At 44.9% G+C, this 20,477-nt stretch overlaps 1 protein-coding gene across 1 annotated transcript in view; it reads left to right on the top strand.

Annotated features, from left to right (window-relative positions):
• adgrb2 (adhesion G protein-coupled receptor B2) overlaps positions 1–16,678 on the top strand; it is a 153,694-nt gene extending 137,016 nt beyond the window's left edge. Inside the window, exons 31-33 of the mRNA XM_053446761.1 lie at positions 1,743–1,778; positions 4,008–4,121; positions 16,371–16,678. Coding sequence (XP_053302736.1) covers positions 1,743–1,778; positions 4,008–4,121; positions 16,371–16,547 — 327 coding nt within the window. The 3' untranslated portion in view covers positions 16,548–16,678. The remainder of the gene's footprint in view (positions 1–1,742; positions 1,779–4,007; positions 4,122–16,370) is intronic.
• Positions 16,679–20,477: the final 3,799 nt, after the last annotated feature.

The following is a 20,477-nucleotide window of genomic DNA, read 5'->3' as shown; positions in this document are numbered from 1 at the left end:
ATACAAGGTGGCATAGCAGATGGACTGAGGCAGACAGGATCAGAGGAAATACTCCTGGTGAATGTCAGCCCACCTTAATTGTATAGCACAGACACACGCACACACACAAACACACACTGATGTGCCTACACACAAAAAAGAAGCAAACAAAAACGTGGGCACACACATATTGAATATTCCCCCAATGGCATCTTGCTGACTCACAAGGTTGATTAAAGATATGGAAACGACACTTTCCCTGAAAAGTGCAGATGCTTAATTTAGGGCTGAGGACGTTAAGGACGAGTCATTAGAACTCATAAAGAATCTGTGTCAGAAGAGCAACGATTGCACTCATGAATACCAAAAATAAAAATTCTGCAGAGGAACCTGTGGAATGCAATTCACTGCCTTAATTTCGCCCTGTTTGAATAGGCTTGATTTGGAGATGGATATCAGAGCGTGCCTCTCAAGATTAAATCACAGCGGCGTTTTACTCCGCGACTCAAACATGGTGATGCATAATGTAGGGATCACGTGAATGTACTCCCGGTCTTCATCTCACTGTTGATTTTTAGTCACAGGCGTTCACGGGGCTAACGGAACATATTATCCTATTATCCTACTGTGGAAACCCAATAGAGTGAGTGTTGAAACATCAATGAGTATCTTCTTACAACAAACTGTTGGTTATGGAGGTCAGATTATCATACATTTTCCTAAATTGAATTCGTACATGCAACTTAATGAGGAACTAGTGTGTTCGTTGCTGGGTATCTCTGTAAGCAGCATCAACTCCCGGGGTCCAGAGATTCCTTATGAATATTGTATGAGTGAGTTGATGACTCAATGTTTTATGTGTGTTCCCACCAAAACATGCAATATACTGGCACATGTATATGCATGTTGCATGTCTACCATAACATAAAAGAAAAACTCAATCAAGGAGATTCTCTAGGAAAGGTAAGGTTTCTCTGCAGGAGGGACGGTATATTTGCATTCCTCTTTGCGTCGGCGAATTCATAAAGGGAAAAGGACGCCTGAGAGAGAAACGCACTTCTCTATCTGTTTGCATTCCTCTACCTTTTTTAAAAGCCTGGCTGCCGTAGCATCAGATCAGCAAACTCTGCCCTTTCAAAGAGTGAATGCGGCTTTTAACTGACTGTGGAGAGCAGCCCCTTCTCTCTACCAAATGCAAATCTGCCAGACAGCGAGCGCCAGATAGGAAGTCGGAGATGGAATGTAATGCATCGCAATGTCAGGGCCAGATGAGCTGGAAATGTCTGCAGCTGTTAAATTGCTACTCACTAAAGCTGTGGGGGCACATAAGAAGAGAGAGAGGTGGGGTCCAGGCAAGATAAGAGGATGGAATCAGTTTCTCTTTTGATCAGAACAATCTCCTACACAATTTCAACAAATTCTCAGAAAGAAAACGGTGCGGGATGATTAACGCTCGGGTTGTAATGATTATATTTGAGACCGTGCGAGCCGAGAAATAATCATTTAACTCTAATTCTGGGTTATTCCACTTCGCTAATCTTATTATGTTGCAAGAGACGGCAATCGTTTTCTTTTTGCTATGGCACTTGCGAGTATATCTGTATCTTGTTGCCGGCGCACATTAGCGCTCCTCTTGTTACCGAACATCGGCTGTAAGGGAGATCCACAGAGAGAACTGTAGATAGAGACGTCTGAAGTTCAGTAGTAGTCGAGGGCTGGTCATTGATGCTGTCTTCTCTCCCCCTGCCCCCCTCCTCTTCCAGAGGAAAAGAGTTCGGTACTCTGAGCTGGACTTTGAGGTAAGACCCCCTGACCTCACCCCCCCTTCCCCCACATGTCATCAGCCTGCCTCTGCTTTCTTGTGCTTCTGCCAGGATTTGAATAACACGTAGAGGAGCAAAAAGCACTGCTAAGCCCCCTCCCCTCCGCACCTGTGTCTCCCCTTGCATTCAGAACGACGAGCTGTTTGAGAACCACCCCACGTAGTATGCTGTTTCTCCAACGGGTGCCCTCTAAAACTGACCCTGCCTATTATCTGTCCCATTTAATTACTGTCAATTAGCATCGTGGAAACAAAAAAACATCACGCTGACGTGTACGATTAAACCAAACGATGCTGTCATGTCATTGTCAGGGGGTCCTGGTTGAAGAAACAGCAAAGTAGAGTGCTTTTTGTGTCCGTGTGAGTACATGTAGTTTAGTCCAAGGATCGACACGTCTGTGGCCATAGTTGATTGGCTGGTTATATCTGTTGGAACGAGTTGGGTCGGCAGCGTGTGAGAGTGTTTGTATTAGAATGACCCAGGTGACCTGGGAATCTCCAGTCTCTGTTAAGTGCACCAGATAACCCTGAGTTACTAAATTTACTGCACCACTCTTTGCACTGATGCTTTTTTCGTTTGTTGTGCAATTGTGACATTTCAACCATTGTAAAGACTGGACATTCACCTTCCACCATGCAGAGACTGTATGAAATGTGTATGGAGGGTATGAGTGGGCACAAGCTACTAACAGTGACTACGGCTGATCATTCTCCCTATATGGCAAATTCACTGGAGAGTCATAAGTGGCTGCTGCATGAGCAAAGAGGTCTGCTCTCCTGGAAATCATCTCTGTTCTCTTCAATTGACTATTGACTTTTGAGTGAGGGGTTGACATTCATAAACCATAATCTAATGGAGGATAATCACTGTGTTTCAGTTATTTCTCTTTAACTGAGTTTGCCCTTTTACACTTTCAGCAATTAACTGAAATGTTCTTTTAGCAGTTTTGAAATTAATTCAGAAAGTAAGCGTGTCGGAAAATAATACTTACAAAACACTTAACAATTAAAGAGCTACTCCACTGATTAAGTATTGCACTTCTAAGACATACATGTAAAAAAGAGTAAGAGTAAGAAGAGCTGCTTTCAGACATGGACTGAACTTCAGACTTTTTTCAGAAATATTCTGGATGTGAAAATACTTGTGATTTCCGCCTCAGACTTTACCCATCAAGTCCTGCCTCCTGCATGCTCTTCCCAGGCACACCCCAACCCCCACCCTCGCCTTAATGTCCTGCACAAAAGGTCTGGAAAGTTGGGTTTTGGAAATTTCCCCCGAGTTCTTGTCTGAAAACAGCTCGTGTGTAAAATTGGCGGAGTGCCCCTTCAACTGAGCGGTCTTTCGTTTGGAAGTAATTCACATCAACTACCTGAAGTCATAGTTTAATCAGATGACATTTTGAAATGCTTCGGTATGACTCAATACAAGGACGTTCCAAAGACAAGAAGGGAAACAAAGTGCATCGCAGCAAAGGGAACTATCTTAGCTCGGCCGAGACAAGTGGCCCCTCGGAAGATACCAGGGGCCAGTTCTTACCGCAGTCCTGCTCGGTAAGTGTGCAGGTGTGGGTGCTGGATTCTTGCCCCTTCCCTGTGTCAGCCGTGCAATCTGCTTCGACGATTAGCTTCTGTCGAGCAGCTCCAGCACTGCCCCTTAGCACAGAGAAACAACAGCAGTGACACTGACAAATGCAGTTCGCTATCACAGGCTCAAAGATCTGGACCATAGCTGCCATCGAGACGGACACATTCTGAACACGGGAAGGGCTTTTTTTGCCAAATGTAATTTCAAGCGGGCGCTGGGGTAAATTCCAGTCCATCTGTCATACGTTTAATGAGTTAGACAAAACCCTGAGCTAAAAGGACCACCAGCTAGCAGGCACCGGTCTGCAACAATGGCATTTCTGTCAGTCATTTTCACCAAATTCTCACTCTCAGGACTCCTCTGCAGCGCTCCCAGTTGCCAAATTCCTAAAGACAGAGGAAATGGATGATGTATGAGCATGAGCCAGCAGTCGATCGATCTGTCGGCATCCCTCTCTAACCCTCTCTTCCTGGCTGGCATCACTGCCGTCCCCTCAGCCTTATACCCATCCCCCCCGCCTGCTCATACATTGGCCCGACCCTTCTTCCTTTTGCCATTTTTTCTTTTCTTTTGCTTCCAATTTGGTTCATTTTTGCTGTCCCTTCCTGTCTTCCCTTCCAGAAAGTGATGCACACTCGCAAAAGACATTCTGAGCTGTACCATGAGCTCAACCACTCGTCCAAGTTCCACACCATAGACAGGTATAGCAGGGACGCAGCCATGTCCACATTCAAGGTAAGACCATTGCCCAAGAGTGGGGTGGGGAACCTCGCTGTACCCACGCACCCTCCACTCCCCCTCACTCTGTCACTAAAACCCCTCCCTGTTGACACTGAAAAAAAGATTATTCTTCATTGAATGTGGCTGAATATCATCAGCACTAGAGGGACACTGATTTCACTTTTAAATGCAGCTTTCAGGCCACTACAGCCATAATAATTCCGAGCATAAAACCCAGTCATTTACAAACATGAGGTACTTTTGAAAGCGGTTGTATTCATGACGGCGTCTTTTTTTTCAGCCACACTGCGAAATGTGGAAACGTAGCTCTGAACAAGGGAGCTTGAATTTAATGTGAATACTGCATATATTTCATTTGCCATTTGAGTAATTCACTCGTGTACCTATTATCACATCCGAGGACAATTGAAGAATTTAACTCCTCGTAAATACAACTCTAGAGGCACAGTTTATTTCTGCCTCCCCGCCGTATATCCAATTTTATGTCTCAGGGAAACTGGCCTGAACTAAATTTTTATTCTCACGTTGGTTCCTTGATGAGCTGTTTGCTGATAATCAATCAGAACCTGTTAATGAAATCGTAATTGTGCAATTTAAGAGCTGTGAAATAATTTCTCACCTCGGCATAATTGTCAGAATGCGCTGCTGAAAAAAAAAAACACCTCGTCTATGCCAGCAGACACATATGTTTTGTGTCTGCCTTTCACACTTGTTAATATTCAGTTTCATGGAAATCATTGTTTATGTACTGTGCCTGTTTTATCATGTATGTGTGTGTATGTGTGGCTTCTGAGTGGATTGTTACAGTGTGTGTGTGTGTGTGTGTGTGTGTGTGTGTGTGTGTGTGTGTGTGTGTGTGTGTGTGTGTGTGTGTGTGTGTGTGTGTGTGTGTGTGTGTGTGTGTGTGTGTGTGTGTGTGTGTGTGTGTCAGTGGGGTGCTTGGGTGGGCACCTGTGCTCATGAGACTCAGAAGCATATTTGAATCATTAATACGCCATTAGCAGCAGACGAAAGAGTCCCCGCTTGCTCGGCACTGACCTTCAGAGGACCAGTTTCATAAAAGATTCAAATGCACACGCACACGCTCGCACTCCCCTCTTCAGTGCGTGTAGCCATGATGAGCTAGTCAGCCTTGATAGGTGTGCCTTCCCCTGGCATCGACGTCATGCTGGTTCACATCTAATTTACACTGCCAGTGGAGGAACAGAAGCCAGGCTGAGATCTTGCCATGTAGCAACACACATATCATACTTACACACACATATGCACATACACACAAACACGCTGCCATTTCCAAGTACCAGACTTGGTCTTTTCCTTTTACTCCTTATTTGCTCAACGTTTTTATCAAGATTCTCAAAAGCATTGTCCGACTCCCCGTTAATTAATGCCGAGCAAATATGTCACGGAGGGGGACGACTAATGGCAGGCTGCTAGCCACGGCGTGAGCCCCATATTAGAAGTCAGCGGTCCCGAACAGTCGCGCTGCAGCGTGCTAATGTGCCTCGGAGGGAGCTCAGGTGCGCTTTGAGATTAAGGCCCGACGCAAAAGAAATGAAAGGCCAGCCGCAAATAACAGAGAGGCTGTGTTTGAGCTAATTAAGAGAAAGTGGAAGCCACGTTTGCTCTGGATTAGTGACGTCACTGGAAGTTATGAGACGAAAGGGCAGCAAACACGCGGCCAACTCCTCCAAATCCCCCGCGTTCGAAGTGAGCAGGCCGTTCACTTAACTGTGAATAATTACATGGATAATGCTATCAGTGTCAGGCCTTTGACGGGAGCCAGAAAGAGTTCAGCTCGGCTGTTGTCAACATCTCACTTTGAGAGTCACCCCCAGACATGGACATGCTGACTATACAGTAATTATGGAGATGAGAAGGGTGTGTGTGTGTGGGGGGGGGGGGGGGGGGGGGGGGTGCGTGTCTGTACACTTGCATATTAGACTGCCTAGTGCCTATGAATGTGGCTGCATATCTGTGTGTGTGTGTGGTTGCAGGCATGAGTGCGTTTGTCCACTTGTCTGTTTTTGTTTGCGTTTGAAGTCCTTGTGCGTCTTTGAAGCACATAAACTGTGTTTAGGAGACAATTACTGCCTGAGTAATGACATAATTGTTTCATAATAACTTTAATAACCTCCCTGCCATGCCATATGACAGAGACTGACAGTGATTTTAACATATATTACGCCAGTGCCACATTTTAATAGCAAACATAATTGCATTTCACCGGGATATCTTCTCATGGATGAATACCCAAAGTACCGTGGAAGCTGATATACCCCCTCAACTTTGTATGGCCAATTGACTGAGTCGCTTAAGGACAGGCGCTACTGAGCATCTCAGCTTTTAAATGATGGAGATGCTTGGCCTATTCCTGGCAATACTTCTATAAGGAACACCCCCCCCCCGCCCTTGCCGCCCTTACCTACACAATGATAAACCATCAATCTCTAAAACTCATTAACCTCGCTGACTTCTGCAGGCCTCTCCCGCCTTTAAAGTGCCTAAACAGTGTTTTAACCCACAACTAACCACCCTGTGACCTATTCTAACCCCCGGGGCGGATGTTCGTCCACCACAGGTCCCCCCTCCCCCTCCGCCGAGGCACAACATCGAGCCATCGCTAGTGCGCAGAGCGTCCCTCGTTTACAAAGAGAGTCAACGTAAGGCGTGCTAAACCCCACATAAAGACGGTGCAGTAGAGCCCCCTCTAACTCCCTCTAAACAGGCCGATGAGTTGATGTGATACATGTAGCTGTGTGTGTCCAGTACTTTGCCACTGTTTGTTCTGCAGCTCTGTCGGTCAACATCACAGTAATGTACATTTCACCTGGAACAGAAGGTTGGTTAAACTCCTCCCGCAAACTCGGATTGTACGATTGTAACAAGCCACAGCTGACCTGTCAAGCTTCCACATGTTGAATTTTACTCTGTATATTCAATGACTTAAATGGCTAATTGTGTATGAACATACAGCCTCAGTGTCAGTCTTCCTGTACGGTATCTATATATGTAGGTGAACTCAGTGCAAGAGGATTTTCCCGAGATCCCCATTTTGAAACAAGTCAGCTAAAAACATCCAAGTCACCCCAAGACAGCAATTTAAATCACATCACTATGCTAATGTCACCTTGCTACAGCTGAATTTATGGTCACCCACAAGATTTGAAACCGATTTCGTTTAGCTCTCTTTGAAATAAAGCCGGAAATGTAAATCTGCTGCTGCCATCATCGAAGTGCAAATGTGCCGTGCGAGAAATGAAAGCTTGACAGGTTTAGCAACAGTAACTCAGGGGGATGGGCCTTAGCCAATGGTTGGTTCAGAGTCGGGTACTTTCAGCTTGACTGGCACCTACTGTACCTGCAACGCCAGACACACTGGCTATTTAAAGACTCTATGTACAACTGCAATAACACAAACAGTGTCAAACTACACGTTTAGTCCATGTAGCTGCTCATCTACTTCCTGTCACTCCTGTTTCATAGTGAAGTGACTGTATTTGATGAGCCTCAATGGTAGGTGTGGTGGTGTAAAAGTGTGGTGCATCACAGCTTGTACCCCTTCGTCTTCAGCATTCATGCAATGGATGCTAGTTCCCCTCCCTCCATCAACGCCTTTACAAATTCATATCGAAACATCCAATCTGGAATCACTGGAACCAGACAGATGGATTTGTAAGGTGATTTGATGCATCTTCTTTGATTTAGCTTCCATTATGGAAAAATCCCCCGAGGGATTTTTTGTCTAGTTGTTGTTGTTTACACGAGCAGTGCGTCCGTTTCAGTGCCTGAGTTGGATATTGCGACGTAAACCCCCTAACCAAGTGATAAATGTGTTCATTAAGACAATGAGTCATCCAAACCAATTTATAATCACCTCATAAACCATGATATTCCGTCCATAAAAGAGCTCATTGGCACTGAAAGGGGCCAAAACACGATGCACTTTGTGTGGTTGCTGATGAGAGACTTGTGACTTATGGGGTCAGAAGAGACCTGATCCATTTTTTACGTGTGTGAAAAGGTAGGATATCGGTGTTGGGGAGATGAGTGAATACCAGAAAATGTACCACATTTTTTTTTTTTCTCACATCCAATCTTCTGTGTCAGTGCAGTGGGCTTAAACTGGTCTTGAGCAGTGCATGTGCCATCACAGATAGAATCCACATACTTCATTCTGTTGATTTCATGCTTTCTGTCTCTTTCCTCTTTTCTCCATACCACCCCCCTCTCACACTTCTTAACCCTACGTTGCCCAGTATCCACACCACTAATCCCGACATCTACCGCACCACCGTAAATTGCAAAGTGATAACTCAGGGTGACGCAGAATAAATGGAAACGAAGGGGAAAGACATGACCGGAAAGATGGGGGATGAAGACACTATATATCTCAAGACTTCCCATTAACCTCAATGTTGAAAGTCACCATGTTTGCCTTTGCTATAAGGCAGCTGAAGCTTGCCGAGCGAGTCCTGTGTAAATGCACATGCTGCCCTGTAATTATTCAAAAACATACAGTATGCATGACCTTTTAATTCTACTGACCACTAAAACTAACTGGTGAACTATGCCTTAAACAGGTCACTCGCGAGCTGTGACACAAAGATAAATCTCTGCTGGTGTCAGATGCAACTTTGCATTTTTTAAACAAGCTATAAGAGGAACTGAGGTCTCGTGTTTTGAATGAACTGAATGTACAAAGTTGTTCTTCCTTAACATGTCTAAAAAACGACCAGACCTATTTAAATAATTTGTTGATTTGTGTACTTACATTATCCAAAATGTTACCAATAAGGTAACGTTTGAGTTAAACTGCTTTATCCATCTGTGCTATAACTTCTGGTGTCAATGGCCTATAAATGGTCGATGACGAAGGAAAAACACTGCTAGGCAGTTAGCTAGTTATCTGTTCCTTCTGCTGTTTGATTTGGTCACTCACAATTCTTCATCACCGTTTGTTGCGTAACATTAATACAACTTTTTTAACATTACCTCATCTATAAACATGATTTGCGCTTCACAAGGACATCAACCTAGGCCTTTTGTTATTATTTGAACTGAGAGACCCCTAGTGGCTGAAGTAGCATATTGTACGATTAAAGAATATCAGTATTTCTGAATTAAGTGTAGATGTATAGCAGGCTTCACATTACTGCTAATGGCAAGAACTAAATCAAACGCTGCCCAGTTTTAAGTACAGTGCATATTCCGGCAGGGGCCATATGGCCAGCAGGGGAAGCGGAGTCCATTTTCATTGTGCCTCCCCTAATGGAGACACGGTACAGATGGAGTCAGTGGGGTTACTGGAAGACAGAGTGGATGCGGTGTGAATGCAGTGCGGTGTGTTGCAGCATTAGTGTCTGCGCCGATATTTAGCTTTCTGGTCTTTGTCAATGTGGAACACGCCTGTTGTTTTCTATCCTCTCCACAGGGTTCAGAAGGTCATAACACAAATTAGCATGCAGTGCCCAATGATGCAGTGTTGTGGCTCTCAGTGTGTGGGATGGACTCAGCGTGTGTGTGTTTGCGTGTGTGTGTGTTTGTGCACTGCATAATGGCCTGGCTGATGCATTTTTTAGCTCTCAAATGGGATATATTTCCATCCCATCGCCCGCTCTCCTCTGCTGTGTTCTTGATGAGATGAAGTGTGCTCGGCTTCCCTCTGCAGACAGACAGTGAGGGGTTGCGACGAACGCAGTGGGACATAGACAAAGACAAAAGGAAACAAGCGCGGTACTTTGTGTTGTGATTCAGCCCCGTGCTGGATCAGAGCTGGGAGGGGGGGGGGGGGCACATTTCCGATCATGAGTGATGTATCTGCAATTCAAGCTAAATGGCCGGAGGCGCGTGTGTGAATCCTGCGATGAAATCGATGGTCAATTCAGAAACGTATATGGAAATATGTTGTGGTATTTTCCTCCATAAGCCTGCCCGATAAAGGAGAGGCTCAACCCGGGGTGCTCTCTTTATGCTTCCGCAGTCAACATTAGTGTCTGTTATTGACTTTCCAACAATGTTTTCGGGCCACTGAAGGGAAATTTAGCCAAGGTAATGTGTGTGTTCTGAGTGTAAAATGAAGATGTATAATTTCCAAACGACAAAGACCCAGTTTTTGTTGATTCACTGAGGGCAATTTCCCGGCACTTACAAACCCCGTAGGTCTTGATAGTCAATTTGCCAGCATTAAGCTGAGGGGCTTCAATTACACATTCCAGCAATAAAGCAAGTCCTCCCCACATCTACCTCTTCATATCTCATTCCCCCCTCCATTCATCCTCCCGGCTTGACACTTTCTCTCTCTCGCTGTCTCCCTCATCTTCTCGTTTCTCCCTCTAAAGTCAGCCCCTCGGTGGCACGTTTGAGGCATTAATTGAATAATTAATTCCTCTCATTAGCTTGTTTTTAATTATTTCCTTGCCCCCCCCCCCCTTCCCTGTGCCAAGTATAAACTCATCAACTGTTTTCATCCTTCCACATAAATTGCCCATGAAAACCGAGGGCTGGCGGAGTGTAGCTCCTGCACACTGGCTCTATCAGGGGCTCCTAATGAGGGGACGGTTAGCCCAGGCGGAACAAGCCTAACACTGCCTTCATGCACCAAGAGGCACAATACTAATTTAGCTCATTTAGTGTCCTTGCGCCAATTAAAGGGAGGTGAAGGGGGCCAAACTTGCTCGCTGGAACTGTTTTCTCTATAGGAGCAGTGGCCTTGGACTGCGCCGCACAGGCCCAGACAGCAGCGAACCGGGCCCGTGTGTCTGATTGCTCGTTTGTTTGCAATGTGTTGCACTAATGGAATTTATTTGCCCTACATTCTCCAGATTTGGCTCCTTTCAAGGGCCTTATTACTTGTGACACAGATTCCTTCCCGGCTAGGGGGTAAATGGTGCTAAAGACCGCTATGCCCACTTAGTCTATTTTTGTTCCCGCTAATAAATGATCTCTGAAGCTGAATTGGCAATCTGAGTTCTGTCGTTATCTCGGTAATACAATGAAAGAAGCAAACAAAAACACGTAGAGACGTTGAAATACTCCGGCTCTGCTTCAATGACTCATAAGCCCACTGACATCTGCACAACCACAGTCAAGTTCTGGTATCCACTCAGTCTCCTTCTGCATTTTTGGATGTTACATTCATGTCCTTCATGTATAAATGTGCTTTCAGTTTCTTCCACGTTGGCCTCACACTCGCTGTATGTCTTTCTTTTTGCCCCGCTGCTGCATTTTATTGATTTCTGATTTTTCTTTTCATTTTTTCTTTTTGTTTATTGTCCTCTGTTGGCCGATCGGGCCTGGTGTTGCATGTTTGTTGTCCCAGTATGAATGTAGCCAGACACTCAGCAGAACCATGGGCATCCAAGTCAACAAAGGTAACGTTAACCCACTCACCTACAGCCACCCGTCCCCCAAACCCCCACCCACCCCCACCCCATCATTCACAGACAGCCAATCCAGACATTACTTCCATTCCATGTTCCAAATGTGGGAGAAGGTGGGGGTCTGAGTGGCCTCATCCACCATCACTGTCGCAGAGGCATTTCCAAGGCTCTTAGATGTTTGTGTGCTATCTTTGTGCTGGTTCGTACTTCCCCACTGAATCCCCTACAATTTAGCTTTGTCGGTAGCTCGTAGCGTCTCCTCACAGAATGCAGTGTAGCCTGTCTGTCACTTCTAAAGTTGGAGCGATTGGGGCAAAACACTTGCAACTGCCGACTGCCACCAGTTTTACCAGTGATGGATGGACGCTGTATAGAGGGGGGGTCTTGTTGTGCTTGCAGCCGCGTCACCTTTATTTCCTCCTGCTGTGCCTGCGAAAGTATGACAGAGAGACCTTTATACTCCCATGATGCCCTTTGAAAATCCACAGAGGAGCACTTATAAGTTGTTAAAACGGTGGACATTGTTCAGGTATGATGTCAGTGAATGAAAATGAAGTCTGAGGTTTGCAGGACGAGTGGTGATGCACAAACTGGACTTTTAGAGGTGAATTATTTCATGGCGTTGGACACGGTGGAGGCTGATGATGCAGAAATATGAAGGCGCTCATTACAGTGTCCGGGAAGAGAAGGCCTGTCATATATTGCCGTGTAGACAGGTGGGTGATAATGCTCATCCTGTCTCCCAACCCTGACATGCTTTTTATATGCTCTGCAAGGCAGTCGAAAGCAAACATTATATAGAAATAATAGAAACAGAAACAAGGAACGCAAAGAAAAAGGACTTATATATGAATTAATTAGATTAGTATTTATTTCCACATCCCATATTACAAATAAAAGTCCTACATTGAAATTATCCTTTGCAGTAAACACTTGTCTATGATGTGCAGGAGTAAATGCAGATATATGGCCTTTTTCAATGTTGTGCTATAATTGCACACTGTATATATTAGTATAATATTATGACTAATTCGCTGACGTTTTTATAGCGTTTTACTGTTGAGGCTGTTTATATTGTATGAACAGATCAAAAAAATAATATGTAAATAGAAACTAAAGCTGTCAGTTGAATGAGAGTGGAGTAAATAGTTCTGAATACTCATTTGAAGTTCTTTAAAAGGTGAGTTTGTAGTGGGGTGAGATACATTCCTCCAATGATGCAGCTGTCAAGAACATTCGATTATTATATCAAATGGATTCAATCCAGCCGGAAACATGGACACGTCGAGACTCCCTCAGGCTTTCTGCTAAGCCACAGAAATTGTTTTCGATTCAGAGAGCAGTGGAATTTTATATCTTACATTTCAACACCAAAAAGTTTGTCTTTGTGTCTGTTGTTACACACACATCAAGAAACACACACACTCAAAAACACACACAAAAAGACAAACACAAAGTACCCGACTCGTTCATAAGCAGCTCTCCTACAAAACATGATGGGCGGTTTTGTCTGCGGATTTTTATGGACAGAAAAAGTCGAACAAGATGTTAGTGCGTCAGTATGTTGCAGAAACTGTAATTTTTTTTGTTTTTTCAATGACCATGAAAAGTTCAAACTGAACAAACAGACCCCAAAACAGCTGTAGTTTGTACGGTCAATATTAGCTGGGTTGTTGGAGCCACTATAGGGAATAAATCTGGGCCCAGTCGGGGATTCAAAAAGTACAAATGACAAGAGCGTCACCCCTAACCCCCTCTAGACACGCACGCACACACACACACACACTCTGTATCGAGCTGTTGTATTTGTATTTCCTACTTTCCGATTTTTCCCACTGGTGCTGCTAGGCTCGCCACCCACAGAGAAGCAACACAACGTGTGCGCATGAAAGAAGAAAGACACACACAAAGAATGAGAGATAACACTGCAGAGCTACGGCAGGACGGAGGTAACACTGAATCAAAATCGTACAGTCACAGAGGTTCACTGTAAATCCCAGTGTGAACCATCGAATGTGTTGCGTTAAAACATGCAGAGTGCGGTGTAAAGTCAATATGGCTGATGGTGTATATCCCATGTGCTAATAACCCCGATTAGGTTACCCTCTGTCAACATTATTTGGAAAACATGAGCTACAGAGCCTCTTTGAAACATGCACCGTTGTGGCATTTAGAATCCGCCTGCTTTTCCGCCCACACGCCGTTCCTTTCCTTTTTATCCCTTTAAATAGTAGTTGTAGTTCAGTAAGTGACGCGTAGCATGTAGAAGCATCTCCATCACCCCCCCCCCTGTCCTCCTCGCCTCCTCCGATTTCAGTGTTCTCCTCAAGCTCCAGCTCTCTCGCCGGTCAGGAGGTTGAAAATACCTCCTGCTCCAGCGCGGCTCAGAAGATGTGTGCGTCATTTATGAACATGCGCTGTTTCTGCTCGAGTGTGCGCATGTTGTGTGAGCGTGTGCAGGTGGTATTCTCTCATGAGAGTGTGGGGCTGGATGAGAGAGATGGAGAGAAGAGAGAGAGAGAGAGAGAAGGGGTAAAGCGTGAGCACGAAGCAACAACTGCCTCCTCACCTGCTGAAGGTGTGGGAACAATGCTATTGTTTCAGGGCAGAGTTGTCAGTGACTGTGACACCCCCTCTTTCATTCCTCACCCCTCTCTCTCTCTCTAATCAACCCCCCCGCCCCCCACCCTCCTTGTCCTCTCCCTTCCCATTTCATCACCACAGAGGGAAAAGCGATGGAGCATTTCGTCTGCCGGAGGTGAAAAGAACTTGTCGAGTGTAAGTAGAGGGGGTTTTCTGGCGGAGAGTGAGGGAGAGAGGGATGAGATGATGGGGTGGGGAGTGGGGAGTGGGGGGGGGGGGCAAGAGCAGGAGCGGAGGCAGGCAGGCAGGAGATGGCGAAAGGGAAACGGATAGACACGCGGTAGCAGCACAATCGCGTTAGCCTAGTCTCCCTGGGATAAAGTTGGGCTTAACTGCAGCATTACCCGCACTCCTGCATCACAAAATGTTCCTTCGCCAGCATTTAGCATGTAAATTGGCTCCCAGATTATGCCTTTTGTATTCATTTTGCCAACTGTCAGGCTGTGACGCAGGGAGAATGATAATCAGGCAGATATTGCCCCCTAGTGCTCGGGCGAGGATCATCACCCTGCAAGGGGGGGGGGGGGGGGGGGGTGCTGTGCTGCTGTAGATCAATGGGTTGTGTGTGTGTGTGTGTGTGTGTGTGTCTCAGATGAAGAGATAGACAGGGTTTTGAGGGTGTGAATAGCTCAAAGTGAATTTCTTGCGAGTACTTAGAAGTGTTGGTGCGATGACAGGAAGGCAGGACTTTGGAGGAAACAAAAAACGAAAGGAGCAAAAAAAAAAGGAGAGTGCTGAGTAGCTGTGAGATAGATTTGATGGGTAGAGGCAGAAACACTCTTCTCTAATGGATTACACACGTGTGCAAACAGGTCCTTCAACATCTCCGATTTTTACTCTCAAGTACACTTCCACCAGCCCTCATCTGAGGAGAGGATGCTGCAAAGTGTCTGGAGGATGAATATTCAGGCTCCGCAGCTGCAGATTGCTTTCTTCCACTTCTGTGGAAAACACCACGTGCGGGTCTCGTCTATTTCATTTTTTTTCCGGGGGGGGGGGGGGGGGTCTTTGCATGTTTTTCTCCCCCAAGAATCATCAGGGCGAGCGATCCCTCGTGTATTTTTCCCAAACTCATATCTGTACGATCCTAATCTCCCCGAGATAGCAAATCCGATTTGAATAATGGCCCTTATCTGATGCATAATGCCACCTCTAATTCTGTTTTCAAGCTGCTACCCCCCCCCACACACACACACAAACACTTCTCGCGTTGATTTCTAACTGTTGTGATGTCAGGCAGTTTAAAAACCTGAGTGTACTTTAAAGGTTTGTTACAATCCCTCATTGCATTGTGTATAACTACGGCGAGTATAGTCAATCAAAATTAAAACCCTGGTTCCTCAGTTGTGTTTGGTTATAATGCCCTTGGAAGGAACTTTATATAAGAATTTGCTGACTTAGCCAAATCGTCCTTTTGACCCATATAAGAGATATGATGTGTTTGTGAGTTTTACAGGTGCTATTGGTTGGATTTAGTTTTACCTTCAGATATCGCTGGGGGATCTGTCTCCCACTAGCAAAGCTCAGTGACTGAAGTCTTCCTTTTAATGGACATATAGTCAAGTGGTACTAATAAAGTAATTCAAGCTGCTTTCAGACATGCACTAGACTGCACGGATATCCTCCTGCAGTTATCCAAAAGGGAGAGCATGTGAGAATGCAAACGTCCGAGTCAGTTGACACTACCTGCCAGTGAAAGCTCCGCAGAATGTCAGGGAGAGCCCGTGCATGTGAGAGAATACAGCAGGAGACTGTCCGGAGAATTTAGTGGATGTGTGGACGCGACAGACGCAAAGAACACAAACATCTCTGCATGAAGAAGAAAAACCATACGTGTTGAAGACGCTGAAGGAGATGTCAAGTTGTGAAGATGACATAGCTTTTGGTGTTGAGGGCCGACGCCAGGGTCGATGTGCTGTAGATAACAACGCGTCATTTCTGCAGTGGGATTTATTTGTCATGTCCTGTCTGCTCTACCCAGGCGCTATCCCTCACCTATACACACTTTTTCTGTTGTTCTGAATGTGTCCGATTCTGGACGATTTCGTGCTGCGTTCTTCATATGTGTCCAGATAATGTCCCTGTTGTCCGCAATGTTGCCACTGTTCAGATTAAACTGGAGAGCTTTGACCGAGGCTTTGTCTTCCCCAGTTTCACCATAGGCTCCTTCAGCTGCCGCCAACTTAACTGACCCTCGCATGTCCTCCTTCTCCATCAGGACAAGTCAACCCCAGAGGACCAGAGCTCATGGGACAGCTTCAAGACCATGACCCCCGAGCTGTCCATCGTGCCTGGGGAGCAGAAGGACCGGATGGAGCTGCACAATAAGAACTGGGACTCCTCTTCTGCCAACACACCCGACTCGTCCGAGGGAGACTTCCAGACTGAAGTGTGAAGACGCACAGATGTACACACACACTTGAAAACACACGCTCTCATTCCGAGATATGGTACCGATGCACACAGAGATACTGAACCTCTGAGATGCTTGACAAAAGTACGTGATTCTTGGCAGAGACCTCACACACACACACACACACACAGACACACACACACACGCACACACTGCTCCCCGTCTCCTGCAATGAGCTCTGTCGGATCCCGAAACTGTATTTGTTTACTGCTGCAGTGGACAGACATGGAAAGAAGACTGTTCTACACTATATTTTCGCAAAGACTATTGAAAAGAAAGAACAGGAGCTCGACACAGTCTGTGGTTGAGGAAAACATTTTTAAACGGACTTCAGAAAAAAAAACACGGTGAAAAAAACTATTTCTGAGAAAAATTGTCTTGATTTTATTCCGGAGAAAAAAAGAAAAATCTCTGTCAATTGTTTGATGATTTGGGGGGGTGAAAAAACAAAAAAAACAAAGAAGAAGAATATTTCTGCACCGTTCTGTTCTTTTTATAGCGAGGGGAAGAAAATCCCACTGAGGTTTCTCACACTGGTAGCCCCCCCTAGGCACCCTGCTCTCGTTTATTTCCTGTTCACTTCTAATGGGTGAAGACAGCATTCAATCTCTCAGTCTTTCCCTTTCGTTTCTTTTCATATTTCTCGATGGATAGGCGATGGGGGGGGCAGGTTAACGCTGCTCATTGGTTTGCCATCCTCTTTGCTTTTTTTCAAGGTTCCACTTCAACAATCCCATCCATGAATTCTTCTCACATCCTCTTCGTCAACATTGTACCCCCCCCCCCTCCTTATTTTGTGTATTTTTCTAAAAATGTCCTCCCCGATGGTTTGAAACTTTTAATGAAAAAATAATACGATTGAAACAAATAACTACCAACTGAGTTGTGTTCTATGGTCTAACTGTTGAAGAAGAATTTATTTTCAGACTGTTTCCTTTTTTTGTTTTTTTTATTCTTTTTTCCTAATTTTCCTGTGAGAATAAACCGACGTGGAACTTAAAAAAAAAATGATTTAGAACACACGCAGCACAAAAATATGAGATTGCTTTCTGGGGTAATGTGCGCCGCATGTTATCCAGCCGTGAGGGGAAAGAAGGATAGTGATCGTCATGCAGATTCTCGCATCTTCCTGCTATTTTTTTTTTTCTCCCCCACTGCTCGCAGATAAAGGCCTTTAAAGATTGCAGCTTCGGAATCCATTTCAGCAATCACCAATCACAGTGATGCCAGAAAAAGATGATATCTCAGTCACTTTCGGTGCGAATTGAATCTGTGCTGGCGCGGCATCTCTCATTCCTCAAAAACGTATCGCTCACAGTGAAGTATTGATCCGTTTAGCGGGTGAAACTCTTTCCTTCTTTCTGTAAGATCGTAAAAAGCCGAGCACGACTTCCTTTGCTTTCGTCTCCCACCTCCTTGCCTTCGCTAATTCTGCTTTGCTCATCCTTCCCAACTAGGGTCGCACTAAACGGGAAGCATGACATCTTGATGATAGCAGTGGAGCCTGTTGTATAACACCTCGATCACATGGATCCCTCTCTGTGTGGTTGTATGTAGAGCTTGTGAGCACAGCAGCTGCCAAAAGAGAGAGCGAGATAGGATGACAGAGAGGTGACACACTGAAGGGGGGAGGACACATAACTGGTGGTGGTTCTTCGGTCTTGACATTCTACATCTTCGACTTCAGTCGCTACGAAAGGGCAACCCGTTTCCTGCTGTTGCTACATTAGCACATAAAGTCCTCCACACACCGTGAGAGAGTCAGAGTGCAGGACGAATTCACAGGATCAATCAAAATGTGCTGTACAAATTTTAGGTAAAGGCAAAAAGATATATAGTACAGTGATGAATAGTAAAGGCACAGTCAGTAGAAAACACTGGAATGACAAAACGAATGTGCAAAAGCATAAAACAGAAAACAAAGGTAAATCAATGCGTGATATAAATATTAAATACTAATATTAGATCAACTAAATCCCATCTAAAAAAAAACTATTTTCCAGAGGAGTGTCAACCTATCTATGGATTTTAAATTATAGAAAATAAATTTGACTTTATTTTTGCCCTGAAGCCTTATTAGGATCATGATAATGTTATGTAAGACAGAAGCTGCGTACAAACAACTTTGATGCAAACTTTGGACAGGAACAAATTAAGAGGTTGGACTATTCCTGTACAACACGATTGGACAGTTAAATCAGCAAGATATTCAGGATACTAAAATTGTATCATCTGACAATGTCCCACACTTTCTTTATAAGGGGGCCATTGTTCTTTCATACAGTTGGGCCCAAAAGTCTTGAATGAACCAAACACTTGAATTGGAAAGTGCTGATGGTCCAACAATGGTACCTTTATTCCTTTTCTTTCTTTGTTCAAAGAGGCTCCCATTAATCCAAGAGTCTAAAGAAAGAGATGATACAGTTTAAGACCGGGTGGGATAAAAATAAGTGCAAGAGAACCTGGTATCAAAGGAAAGAAGATCCCGAAAATATATAGCGCAAAAAGCTCGAGACAGGCAGAGCAGCAGATTAAGTCGTGGGGGTGCTCAAAACAGTAATTATCCGGGGATGGTGATTTGTCCTGACATTTTCCAATGCAGATCTCGAACCATCTGTTTAGAGATCCCTGATGTGGTAGTAGTGAGGCGCAGCGCAGATGGCGAGACAAGAGTGCGGCCCTTCTAACCTTTCAAGCTAATCAGCTGATGGGCGAACCTACAGCTCACCCCCCCCCCTCGGAGGAGGACGCTACTGTGGGTTCGGCCCCAGGATGCGAAGCTCGGGTCACATTCACCCGACCTTCTGCAAGGCTCAGGTTCTGAGATCGACCGTTTAGTGTGTCCACTGGTCTGTCAGCTGCGTGGCCCCATTCAGAGAAATTACAAGATTCTAAAGAAGGAAGGAAGGAAGGAAGGAAGGAAGGGTGGATAACGTGCAGTATATGTTTTGTTGCATCAGGGATATTTTCCATATATTCCTCTGTCCTCATTGTGTGTCTTCAAGCTCAGTGAGAACTGGATATTTACCTTTCATCTCCCACAACGGTAAGTCTGATGCTGTTCAACTGATGGAGGCAGAAATTCTTGATTATTCAAGTTTGCCACTACAACCAAGGAAGGACCACCTGGCAACTTGTGTTCTATGAGGAACTGTGGTGGGATTAACGTGTCGGTCCGAGTGTGTCATCTTGTTTTTATTTTAGAGGCCAAACTCAGAAATAAATATGAAACACTGAAGTCAATTTGCAAGTTAAGTCCGGGGTGAACGGCAAATTTGAGAACATTCAATGCCCACCTTCACCTTCACCCTTCTTCCTCCAACACATAGGTGTAAACCGACTTGCTCCAGCCGTCCACCACTCCAGTTGATTTATTACTGAAAACCCCTCCCTTTCCTTCTCTCCCTCATTTTTGTTCTTTTTATACATAAGATTGTACAAAGTAGTCCTCTAATGTTTTCATAGTGTCTTTTTATATGAAAATAAATTTTCAAATTGATCGAAATGTCTCATATGTGCATCCACGCTGCTTCAGGGGCGTCTGCCGATGAGAGAGACTACAGGCTCTCTCTCGATTCACAGTGTACTCGCAGTAATAGCATGACAAACCCCGTTACCCAGAAGCATTGAATCGCAACTGTGACCAATCAAGAGACCCTGCTGGTCTCACTGCTAAATGTGATAGGAACAGTTCTGTGGGTTTGAAGTTACGTTGCATCGGGAATAACCAAAGGGGGGAAATGTCAACTCAAAGTGATTATTTCATTAAAAATGTATGTACTTTGGGTGATGTAATAACAATCAGCTTACCGAGAGGGAGTTCCCCCAAAACCGCTCTTGTTATGTAAGATGGTGAAAATAGCCACAGTGGATTGGTTCAAATAGTCCAGTCAGTGATGCTGCAATGGAGGA

Source organism: Pleuronectes platessa, chromosome 18, assembly GCF_947347685.1.
Source record: "Pleuronectes platessa chromosome 18, fPlePla1.1, whole genome shotgun sequence".
Classification (NCBI taxonomy): Eukaryota; Metazoa; Chordata; class Actinopteri; order Pleuronectiformes; family Pleuronectidae; genus Pleuronectes; species Pleuronectes platessa.
Note: the sequence above shows the minus strand (reverse complement) of the source record. Positions and strands in the feature narration are given on the sequence as shown.